The 22,932-nt window shown below is 38.6% G+C and overlaps 1 protein-coding gene across 6 annotated transcripts in view; it reads left to right on the forward strand.

Annotated features, from left to right (window-relative positions):
- The window catches only part of PHLDB2 (pleckstrin homology like domain family B member 2), a 105,439-nt gene that overhangs the window by 52,943 nt on the left and 29,564 nt on the right, over positions 1 to 22,932 (forward strand). For 4 of the 6 annotated variants that reach the window (XM_032406519.1, XM_032406524.1, XM_032406518.1 and 1 more), the window contains exons 6-10: positions 7,799 to 7,927; positions 13,088 to 13,243; positions 14,197 to 14,307; positions 16,900 to 16,989; positions 20,343 to 20,486. In XM_032406519.1, the coding sequence (XP_032262410.1) occupies positions 7,799 to 7,927; positions 13,088 to 13,243; positions 14,197 to 14,307; positions 16,900 to 16,989; positions 20,343 to 20,486 (630 nt within the window). The remainder of the gene's footprint in view (positions 1 to 7,798; positions 7,928 to 13,087; positions 13,244 to 14,196; positions 14,308 to 16,899; positions 16,990 to 20,342; positions 20,487 to 22,932) is intronic. The other 2 variants (XM_032406522.1, XM_032406523.1) reach the window with 2 other exon arrangements.

Here is a 22,932-nt window from a genome sequence, read left to right on the forward strand (position 1 = left end):
GGAGTCTAGCGCTCAGCGTGTGTCTAGCGCTCAGCGTGTGTCTAGCGTTCAGCCTGAGTCTAGCGCTCAGGGGTAGTCTGGTGCTCAGCCTCAGTCTAGCGCTCAACATGAGTCTAACGCTCAGCCTGAGTCTAGCGCTCAGCGTGAGTCTAGCGCTCGGCGGGAGTCTAGCGCTCAGGGGAATCTAGCGCTCAGCGGGTGTCTAGCACTCGGCGTGTGTCTAGCTCCCGGCGCGTGTCTAGCGCTCGGCGTGAGTCTAGCGCTTGGCGTGTGTCTAGCGCTCAGAGTGAGTCTAGCGCTCGGCGTGAGTCTAGCGCTCAGTGTGTGTGTTGCCACAAGCGCACCCTCGCACCCCCCAGCATCCAGAGTGGCGCCACCCAGCTCCCTCCCTGGGAACTACAGCAGCATCTCTGCATCCTACAGCCACAGCTTCCTTCCAACCGTGTCTATGAGTATCTGTGCTTCATCGCCATTTACTGGGTGCATCTGTTAGATAAGCAAGATGTGTCCTAAGGTATCAGAAAAGCCTAAGAGAGTTATTTTGGGGGACTGGGAAGGTTTAAAATTTTTTCCATATAGATTAATGGTCATTGCTTCTTCACTTTACACCATTTTGGCTTAGGAAACGTTTCATAGGAGTGCTCTACTTTCAGATACAGGGGAGAACCTGTATGTTATAGATGACTGCTATTTATTATATGTTACCATCTAAAATATAAAGAGCATGAAATACAGACAACATATAAAATATAGACAATGTATTCAATTGTATATTTATTGAACATTTTTGCAGTGGCTCCCTGAGCTGACGTTTCTCTGCCCTTATGGGTTCCGCAGCCAAAAGCATCAAGAAGCCCATTTCCATGTGGCTCTGAGCTAAGTGCTCAGACAACAGCCACATCACAAATAGAGTCTCTATGAACATGGGTAAACCCTGAACAAATACAAGTATCTGACTCCAACGTAAGTCCAGAGAGGATATTTATTTGATGAAGCAGTAAGCCAAGAGGCCGTAGTGTTTTCTTGGGGCAAGTAAAAGGAGGGAGAATTGTTCACCTCTGCCCTAGTGAACGGATTCGGTTTAATGAGCTTGGCGGCAGAGCAGAGAAGCCACCGGGACCATGAAGTTCAGTGCTGGCAGAGCCTGGTTGTGGACTTGGCTTCCCTTCTTACCACTGCCCCAACCCCACGGCCAAGCCCAGCTGGGGCCACTGCTGAGCAGATGTGTGCACACCTGCATTTGTTTAGGTAGGTTTTCCTTCTGTCTTTGCCTTGTTCTGACCGCAGTAAGAATTCCAGAGAAAAAATAGTTTCCCAATTGCCTCTATTTTATTATAGAGGAATTTCAATTTCCTCTATGATGATTATCAGTGTCTCATCTCTGCTTCTTTGGCATACAAAAATCTATAGTCAGTTTTACTGAAATTCAGTAAAATGGTTAAGGAAGGGCTCCACGTCCATGGTCTTGTCGCAGTCTTTCCATTACCCAGATGCTCATCGTAAAGCTCACTCTTTGTTTTAGGATCTGTCCTTACACAGATGAATTATGGCATTTTGTTGCCATCCTGGCCTGTCTTTGTTTATAACTAACCAGGCTTAAAGGTGCGAATGGAAGCTTAAATCACTCTATGCCATATATAACTCGTGCCACAGTGAAATCTTGTTACTTGACTAATTTTCCTACACGAAGCATGTATCATTGTATCTAAAATGGTTACATTTTATCCCCCATTATTATCTTGCCAAAGTACCTGTTACTTCCTCTCCATCCTTCCTTTAGAGCCAGGGGGAAGACAGCCTGGCCCAGAATTCCTCAGCAAAGTGTTAATGCTTCTGGAGTGCAGAGCATTTGCCAAGTCACAGGCAGTGTTCAGAAGGGACCCAGCCCTTCCCGTGCCTCTTTCTTACATTTCAAAGTTAGCTAGAGGAAGTGGAAGAGTATTGTGGGATTTGGGGATTCAGTCAACAGGATTCCAGATTAGGGTTCTTTTTTCTGGTGGTTGTTTGATTATAGAAATCCCTAGTGTTCCAATTGTCCAGTTTTTTCTACGCTAACCACCAATCAATTGTGTAATTAAAATGTCAAAGCTAAAGGAAAAAAAAAATCCGGGGAAAGAAGTATAAGGATGTGGCTCTGTAGAGGCAGGCAGAGAATGAGTTCTCAGCTTTCCAGCATTCGTTGACACAAGTCCATAATCTTTTCTCTGCAATTCTAAAATCTGAAAAGTTTGGGGGGGGGGGGATCATTTTGTAAGATTAGCACCAAAACTTGTTTGGTTGTGAAACCTGACTTTGACTGATATTCACACTTAATGTAAATATTCATAAGTAGCTGCAGAAATAGAAACGTGTTTGATTATAGGTACTGGCCCAGACCTTACTGGAAATGCCTTTTAATATATGCTCTATGAACTGCGTTCCCTCTATAAAATTCAGAATATTCTGAAATCTGGAACACATCTGGCCTTAAGAATTTCAGGTAAGTGATTTTGGATCTAAAACAATTGCCTAATCTGTGAACCCATGAGGATGCCTACCTCCCAAGCCACAGGGTTTAGGAACTGAAAGGAAGAGTATTCTCAGGGTGTATGGAAAGGACTTTGGATCGACTGCCCTTAGATATGATGGCTTAGGTACTATGAATTTAAACCCATCACTGTATCAACTCCAAACCTGACCTAAGTACTTCGTGTGTGCTGGGTTCCGTGCTAAACACTTTGGGAATTAGGAAGATGGACCTTAAGTTTTAAGAGACTCTTTATTAAGCTAATAGAGTTGCCAGATTTAGCAAATAAATAAATCAATCAATAAATCCTATATACATCTCATCCCATATATATATATTTACATATTATATTTGAATTTCAGATAAACAGAATAAATTTTGGTGTAATTATGCCCTAGGCATTATTTGGGACATACTTACATTAAAAGATCATTTGTCATTCATCTGAAATTCAAATTTAACTGAATGTCCTCTATTTTATCTGGCAGCCCCACAAGCTAATAAAGTAAGCATCTTTTCAGAGTAACTTTGAACCGTCTGATTACCAAATATTACTTAGATGTGGTAAAATTATGTCTTCATTGGGATTCAAGAATTTTCCTTGTAATATTGAAATTCAAATAGAACGAGCAAATTAAAAAAAAGAACCAGCAAGTTAAATTTCAGTTCCTTCCTTCAAGAATACAACTCAAAAGAGAGAAACTTATGTTACTGTCTTCTAACCACATTTCCAGCAAAATAAGTGGTTTTATGATAAGCTTTAAATTATTTAGTTCATTAAAGATTATCGGTAATTCTTGTGTACAAGTTCAAGTTATTTAGAGTAAACTCATCCACACTCCTGATCATTTGTCTGACTAGAAGAGTCATTTTGCATCTGAACTTGAAATGCATCATTCCTCTCTGAATGTGCATTGGATATTGGAATCTCATAGTACATTTTTTGTTTGGTTTACTTGAGGCATTTAATTTGAATGTAAAAAACTGTACAATTGGGGTGTCACTTGTAAAAGGACCTTTTATACCATGAAGTGAAGGCACTAAGCCAAATGTTTGAAGAGCACTCTTCGGTGCCTTGTGTATTAATGTCCCATGTCTTCACTTAAAAAAGCGAATTGTTGTTAACTGCCTTTGCCTCTCACATCATCCTGGGGGGCTCATTCAGGGTTTCCCAACCTGGCTGTGTATGAGAAAACATGGAGGGATTTTTAAAATACTCATACCCTATTTTGCTCCTGAATGTCTGACTGTGTGGAGACTTGGAAAATAGTATATTTAAAAGCTCACCCAGGTTTTTCTAATGTGCAGTCTGGGCTAAGAACCACAGAGCTAACTGGACCGTACTTCATGAGGACAATGATCAGGCTCCCTCTTTTCTCTACTTATAGTCCCTTTATAAATATTTACTGAGTGAGTGAATAAACAACTCACCATGGAAGCGAATAGAAGCCCGATTTTATATACTGATTTCTGCTTTAATTTGCTGTGAATAATGTACCTTTGGTCATATATACACGTTAGTAACATCAGTCTTAAACGTAAAAAAAGGGCAATGAATTTGTGACCCAGGTGGATTTTGCCAGTACATGAAGACAAATCAATGCAAGAGCAGTGCTAACAGAAGCAGCCATGTCTCTAGTGAAGTCACATTCTGTGCTTGGTTTTATAAATGCCCCCTTGTGCATCTGGATTTTCCTGGAGTGTTCCAATTCCTTGTCATTCTTATTTTTTCAATAAACTTAAATTTGTTCAATTTGTTACAAATTTATTAAATTTACTCATTAAAATTTAATAAATTTATTGAAGATTTAATTTAAATTTTATTTAATTTAAAATTCATTACAATTCACTTAAATACACTTGTTTCTTGAAAATAAATTCATGAATCCTAAAAAAAAAAAGTTAAGCTCTCTGCCAATTTGGTGTTTAGAAAATATTGCTGTGCCTATAATAATTAGAATAGGTGAGTTTACCAGTTTAAATCTGGGGGAAGGAAATAACAGCTAGTTTTCATATTTTGCATGTCCAAAAGCAAGAATCCCTGAACCCTTACATGCCATCTAATTTGTCCATATACTTGTCTTGGCCATATAAATCCCTTTGCTGGGATTCATGAATCTATTTTCAAGAAACGAGTGTATTTAAGTGAATTGTAATGAATTTTAAGTTAAATAACATTTAAATTAAATTTTCAATAAATTTATTAAATTTTAATGAGTAAATTTAATAAATTTATAACAAATTGAACGAATTTAAGTTTATTGCTTTGCTGTAGAAGGTGATATTTTCAGCTCTAATTAACTAGTTGCCTAGAGCTAATTTTCCCTTGAAAACTTTCTGGGCAATAAATAGAAAGTAGGAATATTAATTTCTTTCTGGCTTGAGTTGGCCACCTTTTGGCTGGCACGGAGTGATATCACCTCTCTGGTCCTCCGTGAGTGATGGCTAGGCCCACCTGTCACTGGTCCTTTCATCCTTGCCCTTTACTTCCTTTGCCCTCACTTTGGCCCCACGAAGCTTTTGCTCTGAGACCTAAGTCGTGCTCATAGCATTACCGGTAAACCAGAGAAGCTGAAGAAGGTTCTGATGGTGCCTGCTTGCATAATTCTTCTCACTGTCCCCTTGTATGGAATTGCAAAACATTTTGAGCACCTCAGAAGGAAGGCACTATGTAAACATAAGGTACTTTTTATTTGTCATCTGTGCTTATTAGTAGTAATACAAAATGGGGAGCATCAGAGGAATAGTTTGGTTATTTCTTCAGATTTGAGACCTCTGTTTCAGGCCAGTGCCTTTCCATATGATCAAATATCATATCAATGTTTTCTGTCAAATGTAACTTTAAATTTTACAGTGTTGCACATTTGGTATTTAAGGGGATTGGATAATTTTCTTTCTTTCTTTCTTTCTTTCTTTCTTTCTTTCTTTCTTTCTTTCTTTCTTTCTTTCTTTCTCTTTCTTTCTTTCTTTTTTTAGCTTTCTTCTTAGAACTAGAATTGCTGCAAAATCCAGTGATACAGTATCTAGAAACAGAACTCTTTTTGGACAAAATTCTTTTGCTGTGTAAATAGGGCAATCTTTGATCCACACACAGAAGAAATAACACCTTTTCTTATCCAAAGGACGACTGGTATTCTGTATTGCTGGCTGTATTAAAGGGAAAAAATGATTCATTCTGAAACTAAAGACTGAGTCTGAGTGGTCCCCATATATTCAGCTTTTCTGTGAATGAACATGTGATGATCCCTCACTCTGTGAGCCAGGCCATTGCCCCTCTCTACCTCCTGCACTGTGGTTCTGCACAGGGCTCACACTTGCCATTAAAGATGGAGGAAACTTTCTGGATAGTCTGCAAAAGTTTCAGTTGCGGAAACATTTTTATCTTTATTTTTTTTTAAGATTTTATTTATTCATTTGAGAGAGAGACAGAGACAGAGAGAGAGCATGAGCAGGGAGAGGCAGAGGGAGAAGCAAGCGGACTCCCTGCTGAGCAGGCAGCCTGAGGACTCGGGCTCAGGGCTCCATCTCAGGACCTGGAGATCATGACCCAAGCCGAAGGCAGACGCTTAACCATCTGAGCCAGCCAGGCTCCCCTGCAGAAATGTTTTTAGATTGATATATGAAGTAGGATGCTCAGTTTTATGACTTCCGGATTTAATCATTTTGAGAGGAAAAAAATGCACTTCTAAACCTAAATACATATTTCTAAAATGCCCTTGACATTTGAAAATTTTCTGCCAAAAATGGACACCTAAGTGAATTGGTATAGGTATTTATGTCCTAGTTTTAGACTTAAACCATAGCCTCTTTTATAAAGAATCTAAAGATATGTTTAAACGGGAAATCATGGCCATTTGGATGAAGAAATTATAGTAAATATAATTTTATAGGACTATTTGAGAGCTGCATCCTTTAAAAAAATCCTTCTGTGATCAAGCTTAGAAGCCAGTTTTATTGCTATCTGCACTTAGAGTGAATGAAGCAAGGAGAGTAAGGTCGTGGTCACTGTGCTTACTGAAGGTCAAATCGTGGTAGTGCTTCATGAAGCGCTTGTTTTTTTTTTTTTTTTTAAGATATTATTTATCCATTTGAGAGAGTAAGAGAGAGAATGAGCAGGGAGAGTGGCAGAGAGAGAGGGAGAAGCAGACTCCCTGTTGAGCAGGGAGCCCGACCCCAGGACCCTGCGATCATGACCTGAACCGAAGGCAGACGCTTAACCTACTGAGCCACCCAGGCACCCCTCATGAAGAGCTTGTGTGTAGGCTGCTGACAGAGTAACACCAGGGGAGAATCAGGTCTAAAATTTACGTCAAGGCTTCAGAGCATCATAAAGGAAACACACGTTGTGAAGACAAGCACTAAACAGGTTGAAGTATTGTTTCTCGATTTAAAAGGTGACGCTATTACAGGATTTGCCTGGTAGACCCCGGAGAATGTCCAAGGTCCCTGGAGTGTGTGACTGGGGAAGGAGTCAGTGTTATCTCCTCCTTTCTCTTCTATTTTCTGACACCTGGGTGTTCTCCTCTCCTTTTTTCCACAGTCCATGTTTCAAGTATTTTTCATGTCAGTCAATGTAGAGAAGTCTTCATCTCCACAGTAAATGTCACGTGTCGGTGTATCCAAACGGTGTGATATGCCTCCCCTCGCTGCTTTGTCAACCTTGCCTTCTTCCCTGCTCTCTCAGCCTTGGCATCAGATTTTCTAATTGCTTAAGCTTTGAAGTTTGCCAAATAGCTAGACCTATTTCAGGTGACCGGGGTGTTGACTAGTGTACCTGGCATGCTTCTGGTCTGAGAACAAAATTACAATAATTTCCAAAGCTTGCTGAACAAATGCCTTGAGCAAATTGGACCACAACCTTACTTGAGGTAAATGTCTGCTTTCCTTTGCCTGCTTCTCTGCCCAGGGACTCTTTGCAAGGCTATCTTATAAATTTGGTTGGCATTTCTTTTGTCTTTTGTTCTCCATGGACCAGCTTCTTCCGCTTTAAACATGGTGGCAGGAAGGGGGAAGGAAGGAAGGATGGGGGTCATTGCCAGTACCCGGTGACGTGGACTGTGTTTTGAAAATGCAGAAATGGGGTCCCCTTGTCTTTTCTTCCACTTACACCCCCTTATCTTAGTCACTAACTAGGTATGTTTCTACATGCATAGGATATCTAGTTTGTGTGTGTGTGTGTGTGTGTGTGTGTGTGTGTGTGTGTTGATGTTATCCTTGGGAAATGTTCACTAACGCCTGCTTCGGGTGTGAAGGTAATTTCTATTCTTCTATTTTCTGATTTCTGAACTTCAGGAGAAGGTAAAGCTTGATGCTGAGAGGGAAAAACTAGAGAGGCTTCAGGAGCTTTACTCCGAACAGAAGACCCAGCTGGACAATTGTCCTGAGTCCATGAGGGAGCAATTACAGCAACAACTGAAGAGGGTCAGTAGCAAACAGGAATGTGCCAGTCGTCTTTTGTTTTTCGGTGTTTTTTCAATGAAGTTCCACTTACCTATGACTTACTACTTCACACAGCATAAATTTGCATAAGTTCTGGTCTTTAGATACTTTTTAAATAGAAATATGCATGCTGACAGTATATATTATTTCATGCTAATAAGTTAAACAATTCCTTGTTAGAATCCTTCACTCATTTATAATGCAAAAAAACTAATTCTGGAGTCATTCTTTGTAACAAAAGAGAGTCATTCTTTGTGACATATAACCGACACCGAGATTGTAGCATTTAAATCAACTGACATCTTTCCCTGCATTCTCTGCTGCATCGTGACTACTGTTTGCCCTTGGACCCTTGGATGTTTTGTTTTTTTTTCTCTCAGCCTGATTTTATACTTGGCCCCCAAAATTATCCTATTCTCTGATTTGCTTCCCATCACCACCCACTGTGTTTCTTTTTCTTTCTGCCTCTTAGTGACACTGAACTCGTTAGCACAGCCACAGTGAACACCAAGACCCAAGATGCAGGGCAATGCCCTCTGCATCTTCTCAGACGAGCTTCATCATTTTTTAAAGCTTAGCACAGCGTGGACTTTGTGGTGGGTTTTATCGGGTTATCCTCCAATTGTTGAAGTGGGCTGTGCTTAACATGGCCACGTGGGTCATCTGCTGAAATGAGGCTTCAAGGTGGAGAGTTTCACAAACACTGGCAAGACCACTTAATATTTCAGAGCCTCTTGACAACTAGGTCATTTGCTCTGAACAGCAACCCAAATAACCGTGACCCTGGGGAACAGTCTTGGATCTCTAGAAGAGTCATGTCATAGTAACTTATGCTAAGTGACTAACAACTCATGATTCCATATGACTAGAAAAGAAAGACTAGTTTCATTCATGTTATTCTGTCAGGACCTTCTTGGGAGTGGGCAAGTCGAAACATCAGCCAAGGTAGCCCCACCCTTGGAAATGTTTAGGATGGCCTTTAATACAAAAACATTTGATACCTTAGAGTAGCATTAGGTTATGAAAAATTACATTTAAAATTTTTCAGTGTATTACAGAGGTTGAAAGCATCTTAATAAATAGTACCAAAGGCAGACAGGTTAACCTGCAGCATAACGATTTTAATATTTTAACAAATAGTAACTTTCTTACTATGTTGGATCAAAAAAGTCTCAACAATGTTTCTTCCTCTTTACTCCTTTTATTGTATACAGCTGAATTTGCTGTAAGAAGAGAAAACTTCCTGTCCCTCAGTGTCATAATTCTCTAGAAATCTTGTGATGCAAATAATTGGGAAAACATTAGTATTTGTAAAATTATTTTTGCTTGTAATTTGTGTTTATGCCAGTTCACTGAAGAGATTGGGAAACTGCCTTTTATTATTTGTTCACTGGTTTTCAACTCTCCTCATTACTAATGATTTTACACAGTGGTCGTGTTACTTTATCTAGAGTCAGCAGCAACTTATATATTTTGTTCTTCTCTGCCTCTAGTTATCCAGTTATTGCTTGGACTCTTTATAAACACTGCTGCAGATAAAAATTGGTAAATTCTCTTAATTACTGAGACTCAGATTGATATAAATAATGGCTGTTTGCTTAATCTAGCCTCTATAGGATAACTCTAAATGTATGTACGTTCTAAGGATGTCCAAAGGAGGACAGGAAGTGATGCAGACAACCTCTTTCACTATTTCACAGCAAAGACCCTTTTTCTCTTCCTCTCCAAGCAGAGTGTAAAATTCTTATCGTAAATCCCTTTCATTGGGAGAGATAACTGGCTTGTAGTAGCTTCTATTCACCTGTATTAAGAGGTCCATTAATTTTATAGGGATGATGTCCAGAGTACCTCTCCACCAATCCCACGGCTTAATCAGTAAAAAGTCCACTTATTTCAGGAGAAGTCCGTTCATACTAGGAACTTCCTGTGTTACCACAGCTCCTTTCCCTTAAGACTTCAAACCCTTCTGAATACCACTACCTTACAAAGCTTTCCCGAAGGCATTTAAACTAGATGCAGTAAAGGTGATTTTATTACCACAAACTTCACTAGGTGGCAGGTCATACAAAAGAAAAAATAAATGAACAGGAAGAAGATCATTTTCTTAAATTGTGTGTTATCCCAAGTACTTAAGCTGAAGTTATGGAATGATTTTTTGTGTACAACACTATGGCTTTATGACCGGGCTTCTTCTAATTCCCTGCTTTAGCGTCAGAATACAGCTTTCATCTGAGTAGTTGTATGTAGTTGAGGTGGGCTCACCAGTTGAATTGTTCCTTAGGATGCAAGCATTTTGGAAAAGAAAGCAGAAGTTAAATGAGTCTTTTGTTTGCCAGGAGAAGTTCCACTAGTAAATGGAGGAGACACCTGGCTAGGAGTTTTCTTGTGCTTTTGATAATTTACTCACTGAATGGTTGAATTCAGTCTCTTGATTTAATTAATATATATATATTATTATTAATTAATACACACACACACACACAAATTCAGTGATATCAACAATTAGAAGACATTTTTCTCACTAGCTTTACCATTGGTTCATCCTTTAATCTTGGATAAGTCCTTCAACTTCTGTGGGTCTCAGTGTCCTCATATATGAAATGAGAAGGTTGCACGAATGATTTCCATTGTCTTTTTCCAAATTCCAAATTCCAAAACAGTTAAAGCGTTTGACTATAGGGCATAAGATGGAGAAATGTGAACAAACCCTGAGCCCCACTTAAATTTGTTTTCAAAGTTGGCCTTGAGCTGCCATGAGGTTATTACTGTAATCTCTCCTGCTATACCACATCTGTTCTCCTCTTCTGTCCCTCTGCTGAGCAAAAAAACCCACGAAGGACTGCACGTAAACTTCTGCCATATAAATTCTCAGAACAGTTATTGGGAAAAAAGAAGGAATTGCATTGAATTTTCTTGAGCACAGCTCTTTTATGTCCTTTGGCGCCTGGCCTTTGAGCTTGCCAACCAGTAGAGATTTGTAATGTTCTTTTAGCAAGTGAAGCTTAGTTAAAATTTTCATCCAACTAGTCATGCCCTGGACTTTGAGCTTCCTGTATGTATTACTGTGTGCTCAATTAAACGACTCCTGCCCCCAAATTCCATGCCCTGAATTCTTATTCTTATCTAAAATTTTAGCAAAGCTTTTTTCCCCTCCCCAGTGGTTTTTCTTTTACAGTGTAAGTTTATATACACACATTCTAATTGTTTGGACGACTTGATCAGATGATTATACCAACAAAATCTGACTGCTAAGCTTAGCTTTAATTTTCAACTTTCCTACCGAGCGTGTTATTATTTTCATCCAACAGTTTAAATATTTACTACAAACAAAGTAGTGGCTCTGTGACCTTCACGCGGTTAAGATAACACATGTTGCCTATTAACCAGATGTGGAGTGAGCGACTGACTAGCATATTGTGTATTGTGTATTGTGAGACATATACCCACTTTGAGTAAATATTATTTATAAACTAAAAAAAAAAGTTTATGAAACTATTTCTCTCAATAATCTTTAGCCACAAACCAAGCTTAATTGAAAGACCTTAAAAACTTGACTATGAATGACCCCGTGAGTAAATATATCCACTGATGTATTGTTTCAAGATGGCAAGTATTTTGTTTCAAGACATAACACTTGGGTTATCTTTTAATCACTTCAGTAGTCAGTAGATTTGGGCCAAATTCATTCATTCCTTTAGAAGTTATAAGCATAAAATGTCTGATAAACTTGAAATGTCCACCAATAACTTGACACCAAGATGACTTTCTGTTTGGCCAATTAAACTGTAAAAAAAAAAAAATGTGCTAAGAAATGCTGAATATGTTTTTCAAATTGTTTTTCTTGCCCTTAAGCTTTAAGAATCCACTGTGTTGACATAATAATCTTGTTGCCATAGTGCTGCTTGTAATTACATGGTAGCTAATCATCCTTCTATGAATCATCCCCAGAATAAAATTCATTCCAGAAGACAGAAATGTGTTATTCCATTTGATTAAAAGGCCTAATTTATCACTCACATAAAAACCAAAAGAGGGGGTGGTATGTTTAAAAACTGATATAAATCTAATTTATCATATTCATTTATCCAACTCTTTCTGATGTTTTGAATGGAAAAAAAACATGTTCTGGCTATTTTGCCTATGTAGAGTTATAAACCGTATAGCCCAGCTGCTGTCTCGTTTTGGCCATAGATTATTTACAAATTATATATTTTTTAAAATCTTCTATACCTACCGCATTCATGGTTTTGTCAAGGCTCCAGAATTAAGGAAGTGTTTTTTTTTTTTTTTTAAATGTAGATTGAAGAATCATTTATACCACATGCACCAGTCTCTGCACAGATAGAGATTCACTTCTGTCTTCAGACATTTCATAGGTTAGGAAATGCCTGTTCTAGACCATCTGATTTTTATGATTTCTGATCTTTCTTGAATGTCCTCAAGATTATTCCCAGAGTGGTAGTACTTAACCATTAGGGACCCTCTTTGTGCCTGATGAATGCTGTGCTTCCAGTAAAAATCTTTGTAAACAATGTTAAGGGAGTCACAGAAGCCCAGTGTAAGAATACCAACTGCCAAATGTTTTCAATGACTTCTCCTTTCAATAAAATTATTGGAGCATGCATGCCTGTATGTATCATATAGATCTAATCTGTATGTGTGCCAAATTTTGAGTCTTGTTTTATAGTCAGTAACTTCGGAATCTTGAATTTGATCTTGATACTAAAATCTCATTTCATGGGATTTTAAAATGGGAAAATGGGAGTTTTCTCAAGAGACCATGTCACACCTTGGTCAGCAGATAATGTTTAGTTATTTACTAATGAATTCTTTTTATACTTCAGGATCCATTTTAAAACCGCCTAGTAGATTTAAAGCAAGAATTCCTACATCCACAGAACAGTCTCAAACCAGGGCTTCTCTCCCACCCCCACCCCCCCCACCCCGGTCCTTTCAATTCTATTCTAATGGTCACTGCTCTGGGATTTAACTCCAAAAGTCAGGATTATCATGTTCCAACCCTGGTCAGCTTAGTAATTAGAAAGATATCTTGGACTGTTTGCTTTTAATATTTTTTTCCTTCATGTTAAGAATGCTACAGCCATTCTGGTATGTCTTGTTTTCATTCCCCTTTCTCCAAAGGATGCCGACCTGTTGGACGTGGAGAGCAAACACTTTGAAGACCTGGAATTCCAGCAGCTTGAGCGTGAGAGCCGTCTGGATGAGGAGAAGGAGAACCTGACCCAACAGCTCCTGCGTGAAGTAGCCGAATATCAACGGAACATTGTGACTCGAAAGGTACTTTTGCCAGGTGTCATTCAGTGTAAAAAATCCACATTCACCCCTCACTCCATGACAGGAATAATCATTAATGTAGCCCTCTGTCTACCTGTCTTTATATCTGAATATCTGTGTGTGTTTCACCACATGTCACATTTGACAGATTATGGAGGCTGCCATCTACATACCAAATGGTGCTCCGAGCTGGATATCCCGAGATGTGTTACAGTTACCATTACTTACTGCTGTAGATGCCGTTGATTTATAATATCTGATTTTCTTCATTTGTGTGAAAACCAAGGGAGAAAAAAATCAGAAATTCAGATATTTGTTTTAAGTTACTCGCTTTTGCAATCACAGTAACTAGATTTAGAATAGTTCTGTGAACAAAGTCTATTTTGGCATCTTCGGTTTCCCACTGCTCATAGTTCTCAAAGTTGGCTGATAGCTTATTACCGTTAGAAATAGCCCCGCCAAATGCCATGCACATCGCTGGCTCCGCCCACCTCCTGCACCCAGATGTCCCGCCCCAGAATTCAGCTCTTGTTCCAAAACTTAGAATCACATCCCAGTGCTCTATATTAAACCAATAAAATTGAGGGGAAAGGAGATAAAGAAGGTGACTTCTTAAGCTCTCAGCTTAAATAAGAACTTACATTGTTATTTTTCCCATAAGGCGTCTCCCAAGATGATTCATTTACAGTCTAAAACAAGATTTCCTGTTGACTTATGCATTCTTCAAATAGATTTTAAACCACGTGGACTGTATTGGCCTTAGGTAAAGAAAAGCCTTCAGCTTGGCAGGTCAAAGAGACTACCTCACAGTCTCTAGGTAATAATCACTGCCTACCACCAGTGAAAATGTGGTCATTGCTGATCCAGTTGTCAACACTTTTCCCTTTTCCAGGACATACTGGCAAACCATTGAATGTCTAACGTGCGTATGTATATCATCATCTTTTTTCCTCCAGGAAAAAATTTCTGCATTGAAAAAGCAAGCCAATCACATTGTCCAGCAGGCTCAGAGAGAACAAGATCATTTTGTGAAAGAAAAGAATAATTTAATAATGATGTTGCAAAGAGTAAGTATTTCCTTTTTAGCACTGGTTGCAATAAAACTCAGGTTACAGCTTGGGGAAAGTTGCTTCCTTCAAAGCAAGTGCCTTTTAATAATGAATAGTGGATTTTAATTTAAAGAAGATTTTTAAAATATACATTTTTATTTACTTCTCCACATTAATAAGCTGATACTCTGTGAATGATTAACTCTAATTCATGAAGTAAGCAAGGACATTCTCCTCATGATTTTTCCATGGTGTGAAAATTCAAACTTGAAAAACATGTACGTTTTCGGATTTTCTTCTTTTGAAAAAAACAGATTTTTCTTCAAATAGGTAGAACATATTCTGCCTTTTTTGCTGCTATCAAACGTTTTGGCTCAGCTGCTGTGGTGTCAGACTCCAATTATTTGCCTATGGGTCCTCCTGGCAATTGCCACATTGGGTTTAGTTTGGCTTCACTGGCTAGTAGACACCCCTCATGGGGAGCAAGATCATCCTCACCAAAGGGACTGTGGTCCCATCTGCCTAGTGCCTAATGTGGCTGCACGTAAAGGGTTTCCTTTGCCCAACCTGCAGCCTGATTTTCTGACGTAGTCTAAGATCTAAGACACCAAAAGTTAAAATTGATGGGCTAGTCTCAGCACTGAGCCTTGTATGCAGGCCACTGCCTAGAATGTGACACTTGGGATCCTGAAAATATGAGATGGACCCAGAATGGGGTACAGGAGAAAGAATGAGGGACTAAAGGATGAGGCTAGACCACGCTCCTCCCTAGAAGACATGTAGCTGGAATATTCTCAACTTAGCCACTTAACTATTTTTAGGTTGAGAAGGGAAAGAAAATTGGTCCTTCACATAGAACTATGAGTCCACTCAAGGTGCACCTACGTAGCCCACACAGATCCCTGACAACTCCCCTCCTCCAGCTGCTTTGGCACCTAGAAATCTCAGAATGGATTTATGTTTTCCATCCCTGTCTCCTGCTCTGGGGATGAGCTCTGGTTCCATTGACCTCTGCACCACCCTTTGCACATGATATTCAAAGGCACAGCTTAAATCAGATAGTGTAATATGTAGGATTTAAGTAGTTTCTGAAGTTTTAGCAAAAAAGGGGGGAAAATCTCATAGTGATAGATTTTTTAGAATGGGTAATCACCATCATACAAATACCACTGCCTCATTAAAATATATAAAATATAATTCTATTCTAAAAATTGTGGTCTATAAGTATGAAGATTTGTATTTTCCCAAATTGATCTATAGATATGTCTCAGTCTCAATAAAAATCCCAGCAGACTTTTTTTGTAGAAATTGACAAGTTGATGCTAAAATTTATAGTTGATCCACATTATTCAAGGAGTCTGTATCTGTGAATTTGCTTGCTCACTAAAATTTACTTGCAGCCCCCAAATCAATACTAGTCATACAGTTCACTGATGGATGTGTGCAGAACAGCAAAAATTTTGAGTCCTGCAGCATACACATTCCCGGCTGAGGTTGAACAAAGCAACACTCTACCTTCCTGTTTCAACTCTCATAGAGTAAATAAGTGTCCCTTTTGTGGATTATTTAGTGCTATGTTTTCACATTGTTTGTGCTTTTTTTTGGTGATTTTGCTGTTTAAAATGCCTCTCCAGCATAGTGCTAACGTACAAGTGTTTCTAAGGGCGGGAAGGTTGCGATGTGCCTCGTGGAGAAAATGCATGTGTTAAATAAGCTGCATTCAGGCATAAATTACAGTGCTTTTAGCTGTGAGTTCAGTGTTTATGAATCAACAGTATATATCAAATAAGATGTCTTTAAACAGAAGCACACATAAAGCAAAGTTATGTATTGATCAGTTGAAATTTTTTTGAAGAAGCGCACAGTAACCCACCTGTGTATTTCCTGTAGGAATAATGGTTCATCATTTACTAATTCAGTGTTCACGGCAATGCTGCAGAACATAAGAATTACAAGTAACGAGAATCAACAAGAACCAAGTTGAAGGATTTATACTATTTGATTTCAAGGTTGCCTCCAAAGCTATAGTATTTAAAATGATGTGGTGCTGACATAGAGCTAGACGTATAGATCAATGGAACCAAACAGAAAGTCCAGAAATAGACCCACACATACACTGTCTGTTGATTTTTTTTGACAAAGAGCTCCGAGATAATCCAGTAGGAAAAAGAAAGTCTTTCCAACAAGTAGTGCTGGATCACTTGGGTAAACATGGAAACAAATGAAACCTAATGCATCTGTCCTCACACCACGCATATAAATTAATTCAAGGCAGACTGCAACATAAAAATTAAAGTGATAAAGTTTCTAGAAGAAAATGTAGGACTGTGAGTACACTTCCCTGGCCTTGGGGTGAGCAAAGGTTTCTTAAAGAGGAAATGACAAAGGACTTATATGCAGAATATATTAAAAACTCCTACAGTTCAATAATGGTCAATAAACACTCAATAAATAAATTTTTTAAAAAAACAGTCCAAAGAATTGAAAACAAACACTTCACAAAAGAAGATATACGAAGAGTCAATAAGACACATGATAAAATACTCAACGTCATTAGTCTTCAGGGAAATCCAAGATTGACCAGGCTTAATAGATTTTGTGTTCCTTCAGGAAAAGGAAAATCTTTGTAATTTGGAAAAGAAATACTCCAGCCTCTCTGGGGGGAAAGGGTTTCCTGTCAACCCCAGTACTCTGAAAGAGGTAAGCTATGATTTTCCATGTCCACTTACATCACCTTAGAAATCAAGAGATATGCCTTTGTTTTATATGATTAACTAAATAGGAAAACATTAACTTGAGTGACTTTGAAAACATTCAGTGCTTTGACGGTTTTCCTGCCTTTTATTTATGCTTTAAGGGTTTCACGGATTATCTTTGCATTTAATGCAGATGCACTTTGCGTGTGTGTATGTGTGTGTGTATTGCAGACCATGCTTGACCATGACATTGTGGGTTAACTTGGGGTTTCAAACAAGTTAGGATCCAAACCAAGATTAGTCTTAAATTCTCTTCCTCTCTGCAATTTCCTTTTTCAGTTCCTCCTCTTTCTTACGTTACTTCTCTTTCTCCTAAGTCTGATAGCAAGTGAAAATGCCTCTGCACATTTACTAAGATAGCCTGGTTCCTTTCTTTTCTCTGTCTCTTTTTCCCCCAATGTTGTTTCTGCTGTTTCCCTCCCTAAATTAGAAATACCTACTTATATGAAGCTCCACACACTCTTTATTCCAAACATCTATCTTTCTGAAATACCTTTTTATGGAGCTACGCTGCTACAATGGAAGAATATTTTAACTCTCATTTGGAAAGTCATAACCCTGACTGAGAAAAAAAATAGTTGGGTTTTTCTCGTATAGTTGACACACCTATGACATTAGTTGCAGGTGTACAACCTCGTGATTCAGCGAGTTTTTATGTTATGCCGCGTTCACCGCAAGTGTAGCTATCATCTGTCCCAATTGAAAATCGTTTTCTTTGTATTTGTTTTTTTTCCAAAAAGCTAAAGAAAAAGCTTGCTTCTGCATAAAATTGTGTGTAATAACAAAAAACCCTTTATTTATAAATATCTTTTTAAACGATAGCGGAGTTAAGACTTCCTACATAGGAAGTATTTTGTGTGTGTGTGTGAGTAGGTATCTGAAGTAAACACTCATCACACAATAAGCATGAATAATGTGTATCTTGGAAGCATTTTGTGAAATATTTCTACAAGAGCTTTATGAGATCATGCAGTTTCATAGTTTCCATTATTCAGAACATGGAACTCGCAGATTCGGTGAACACAGGGTCACAGTGGATGGAGTGGAGTGGAAGAAGAGAATGTCAGTGAGGTGGGCAGGGACCAGGTCTTGTGAGGCGTGTCAAAGAAACATGCCTTATCTGATGTGGCTGGGAAGTCACTGAGTGAGAGGTCTTAAGCAGGGAGGTGATATTATTTGCTGTCCATTTGTTAAGCATCCCTCTGGGCTGCTGGCCCGGATTATGAGGAGCAAGAGGAAGAGAGCAGGAGAGCCAGTAAGGAGGCGGCTGCAGTAGTGGAGGCTGTAGATGCGGGTGTCTTGCCTTCACGCAATGGCGGAGATGGAGAGAAATAGCTGGATGCGGATATATTTTGGAGGCAGAGTTGACAGTTCTTGCTGATAGACTGGATGTGAGGATGAAGTAAATTAAGGGAGGAATTAGGAATGATGTCATTTTTCCAGTTTGAATAATGAGCTGGACAGTGAGGACCTGTTTCTGAGGTAGTGAAGACTGGGGATAGCACAGGTTTATGAGGGAAGATACGCGGTTTGACTCTGGACATACTGAGTTTGAGGGACTGTGGCCTCCAAATGAATGAGACAGGCTCTCGGGTCTTTTTACCTCTTGGTACAAGAATAAAATCTTCCCTTTTCTGCTAATGAGTTCTTTTTCTCTGCAGACTTCCTGGTGCCAAAAGCCCATTTGGCTTTTGACTATTTGTATGTCTCCAACTCTTACGTTTGTTGAGTAGCTGTGTTCTCTTTCATGGACTAAGCCAACTTGGGTCACAAGATGTTTTGAATTTCTTCCTTTCTTCCCCCCCCCCCCCTCACTGTCTCATTCTTTCACCCTTCTCTCTTTTTTTAAGGAGTGATTAATTTATATCTAACTCTTTTAAACAAGTGCCACTTTTGACAAATGGCATCCATGTTTGAAGCAATAAATCAGGTTATATGGTCTATGATGTATAAAGAATCAAATCCTGGTTTTGAAACACCAGGCTGTCAACTGAGCAAATGCATGACTGAAAGTCGTTGCCCTTCATTCCTATTTATTATCAAAGACAAAAGGAAATTTAAGAACCTAGTTGTCAACTTCCTTTCTTCGATTTAACCTTCTGAAACTTTACATGGTATCTATTGCCATGAAGTCCAAGACTGTATTCACCAGCATTTTGAAACCTACAGTTTATAGTCAACTCTAGCTTTCCTCACTTTGTCGTAATTATAAATCAATAAAAACCTTGCTTTCCAGCCTGAAAATTTTGCTTCACCAACATAATTGTATCTTGCCTACCCTGGAGCCACTTTTTTAAAGGATTGGTGGGCTAATAGAAGATCCCAAGTGTTAAATTTAACTCAATTTTACTTTTAAAAGAGAAATATTATTCTGTACTCTTTCTTCTACTTTTCCCACCGTTTTGTTGATGTGGTGAAAATTATGATTGATCTGTACAAATACTTACCATGAAAATTGACAAGTGCCTTTTCCTCAAATACAAATTGAGGAGTTTTGAATCTTGCAGGTTTTGATTCATGGGTATTTTCTCGAAGCTGAAGCCAAAACTGAATCATTGTCATGGGCAATTCTCTGTCCTGGGGTAGAGCTGAGAGTTGGGGAAGGTGCCTTGAATTGAAATAGCCTCGAGCTGCAACTCTACCTTAGGGGTGTGTGTTTGTGTGTGTGTACCTTTGTCTTGCTGGGGAAGGCTCATGAGGGGACAAGTGTCCCTTTTATTCTCATTTAGTTGAGATACCTAAAAGCTAGATTGCATTGCAAATAAATTAGTATTTATAAAATTTCTTAGTACAAAAACCTGAAGCCTTCGGCCCACTTTACTCACACTCTAACTTGTCGAAAGACAGAAGAAAAGAGGAAAATCTAAAAATAAAGATTTATGGAAAAGGCTCTTGGATTATGGAGTGAGCGATTGCATTGTAAATTTTATATCTCAGATTTTTGTGTGTGTGGTTATTTTATAATGTTGCATAGTACCGCCCTCATTCAATCAACAGAATGAATGCTGATACCTCTAGATAATCTAAAATCGAAGGTTTTGGGTTGTTTATAATATAGTCATCTTGACTTCACCCTCCCCCCAAAATGATGTGTAATGTTTGGAATATCATTTTTCAAGATTAAGCATCATAAATCCATTTTAATTGCTGATGATTCCCTTAATGAAACATTTGGTAATTCCACAGATATTTGGCTGTGCTGCTCAAAGCTAACTCCATTGTACTGGGAGCATTAATACTCTTGCATGCCTCAGCTTTTGCTTTCTTTGTGTTTAACTTCTGAATTCCTCCTTTTAGGGCTCTATCAGTGTAAATGAAATTAATGAGCCATGTGTCAATTCCACGACTCTATCCCCTTCCACTCAGCTCCCCGCTGACGCTGATGCTGTTGCCACTGGGCCTACCACAGCTGTGCTGGTGAGCCAGCCACAAAATAAAGAGGTGTGTTGGCATGACATTTCATTCATTCACTGCTTTCCTCATGTCAGAGATTAACCCATGGTTACCTGGAAAATGAAGGTGTGTGTGACCATGTACATCTGGTTGACTAGCGGGCCAGAGTGATGCTGAGTTTGAAAAACATACCCATCTGGGACGCTGTTGTATGAATCCTCATACTGGAAATCATGAAATAGACGGTGCAGAGTGGAGTACCAGGAGAATTAAGTTGAAAACAATAATTCTAGATCTTAGCCCTCTGACTCGACCTCGTTTTCATAGAAACCAAAAGCCTTTCTCAAATTGTTAGCTTGAATCATTTTTCCAGTTTGATTTTGTTTTCTCTTGTGTTTGTGGGATGGATTTTTTTTTTTTTTTTAATGTTACACCTTTTTAAAACATCTGGGGAGGGGCAAAGAATAGTAAATTAAAATACCTTCGAACTGATCCAAGTTGTTCCCAGAGTGGAATTTTAACAAGAAGGTAAATTTGAAAGATCCTGCCCATGATTTGTGACTTCTTGATTAAAGTACAAGAAAATAGAAAATTGAGATTATCGATTTCATTTCTTTGTCTTATTCTTTCATTTCATATGGACACATACATACTTTTTCTTTCTCCTATAAAGCAAAGATCACCTGTCTGTTCTGGATTTATGTTTCCTTCCACCCTTTCTCCTCATCCTATCACTCAACCTCCATCAGCCCCTTGGCCCGAAGCCCTGGCTCCGTCTGTCGATCCTTTCCTTTTAAATGACACACCTCCTCCTCTACCAGCTAAGAAATGCAGAAGGCAGCGGCAACAACAGGAGCAACAGGTAACTGGGCGCTGGTGTTCAGAGTCTGAGGCTTTGACCTTGACAGCAGTCCCTGATGTGGAATCTTTCCTTCCACTTTTCCAAAGGCATTTTTTCAAAAAGACGTGCATACTCCTTTGCTGGGTTTTCTTTTATTTGGTTGGTTTTTGTTCTTACGTTTTTTAAGGACCTTTAGTATTTTTTAAGGGTGTTGGGATTGTTCTAAACTTTGACCCCTTGACTGTCCTCTCTTGACTTTTGATATGTTGGAGCTAGGTACGTTTCATATCCTCATTCTTCAGTTCCCATTCAACGAAAATAGTGTAACGTGTCTCAGGTAGTTTTGCAAAATGATAATAATTATTTCCGTTAAATCCATGCTATAAAAAGTTGCTGTGTCAACACAAAATATTTTTCTTACACAGTACTGAAATCCTAATAATGGACATCATGCCCCTGCTATGGGTCAAAATTTGCTAAACATTTTACAAATAAATATCTCATTTCTTCCTTCTAACAAGCCTGTAAAATAAGAATTAACTCCTTTTTGACATTTAGGGAATGGAGGCTTACTTAGCAGAGGTAAATAGTTTGTCCAAGGTCACACCACAAATAATGCATTTGGCTCATAGAAGTTTTTATCAATCACATATTTTAAATAAACAATTCATTATTATGAATGTCACCCTTCTTTTAGTACATCTAGTGCATAATCATGCTTGAGTATTCAAAAAGTCTCTTTTGAGGGTTCCTTTCAACTATAATCAGATTTCTATATGAATTTGGCCCTAGAAGATGCTAAGGAATCATAGTCACTAGATCCCCAAATTAGATGGGCCCTGGTTTGCTGGGCCCAGCCATTATATTTCTTGAAGTTATCTCTACTGCCTTTTACCTCTTGTTAAAGGACTGTATCTCCTCGCTACTTTTAGGTTAATAAATATTAACTAGTATAAATAGATAATTATAAAGTTAAAATGCAGATATATTTCATGATTGGCATGTTTAAAAATTGATCATAAACTTGGTAACTCAAATTTGCATTAATGTTTGTATATTTCAACAACCTGAGCTTAGTATAAAAATGATCAAACCCTAAGAACCTTTAATTAGGAAATAACTTTACTACTTAAGACATTCTGGGGGGAGGCTAAGAAAAATTTGGAAAAATTTCAAGTTGGCAAAAATTTTGCCTTAGGAATCTGAAAAGAAAGAAAGAAAGAAAGAAAGAGAAAGAAAGAAAGAAAGAAAGAAAGAAAGAAAGAAGGAAAGAAAGAAAGAAATGGTCAGCAGGAGGATTTTAAATACGAGGGATTAGTGTAGGGGTTTCTTGGCTAAGATCTTTTTTTAAATAAAAGAACAACCTAGAAGGATGCCTTATATGGAAACATTATATGGATTTGAAGTGTTTATATGTAATTAAACTATTATTCCGACTTGAAAACAACTTCCCTGTTTACTCGCTCTTTCTCTCCATCTTCTCCCTTCTCCCTTCCCTGTTCTCCTCACACTGGGATCTGTGCCATCACACAGAACTGTTCAGACAGACAAGGGGAGAAACTGCTTACTTGCTTTGTCCACTGGCTGTTCCGCCATCCACATGGCAACCATCATAATAATTTGTAAGTTGTCCTGAGGCCCCAAGGCTGCAGG

Source organism: Phoca vitulina, unplaced genomic scaffold (assembly GCF_004348235.1).
Source record: "Phoca vitulina isolate PV1807 unplaced genomic scaffold, GSC_HSeal_1.0 scaffold8, whole genome shotgun sequence".
In the NCBI taxonomy this organism is placed as follows: Eukaryota; Metazoa; Chordata; class Mammalia; order Carnivora; family Phocidae; genus Phoca; species Phoca vitulina.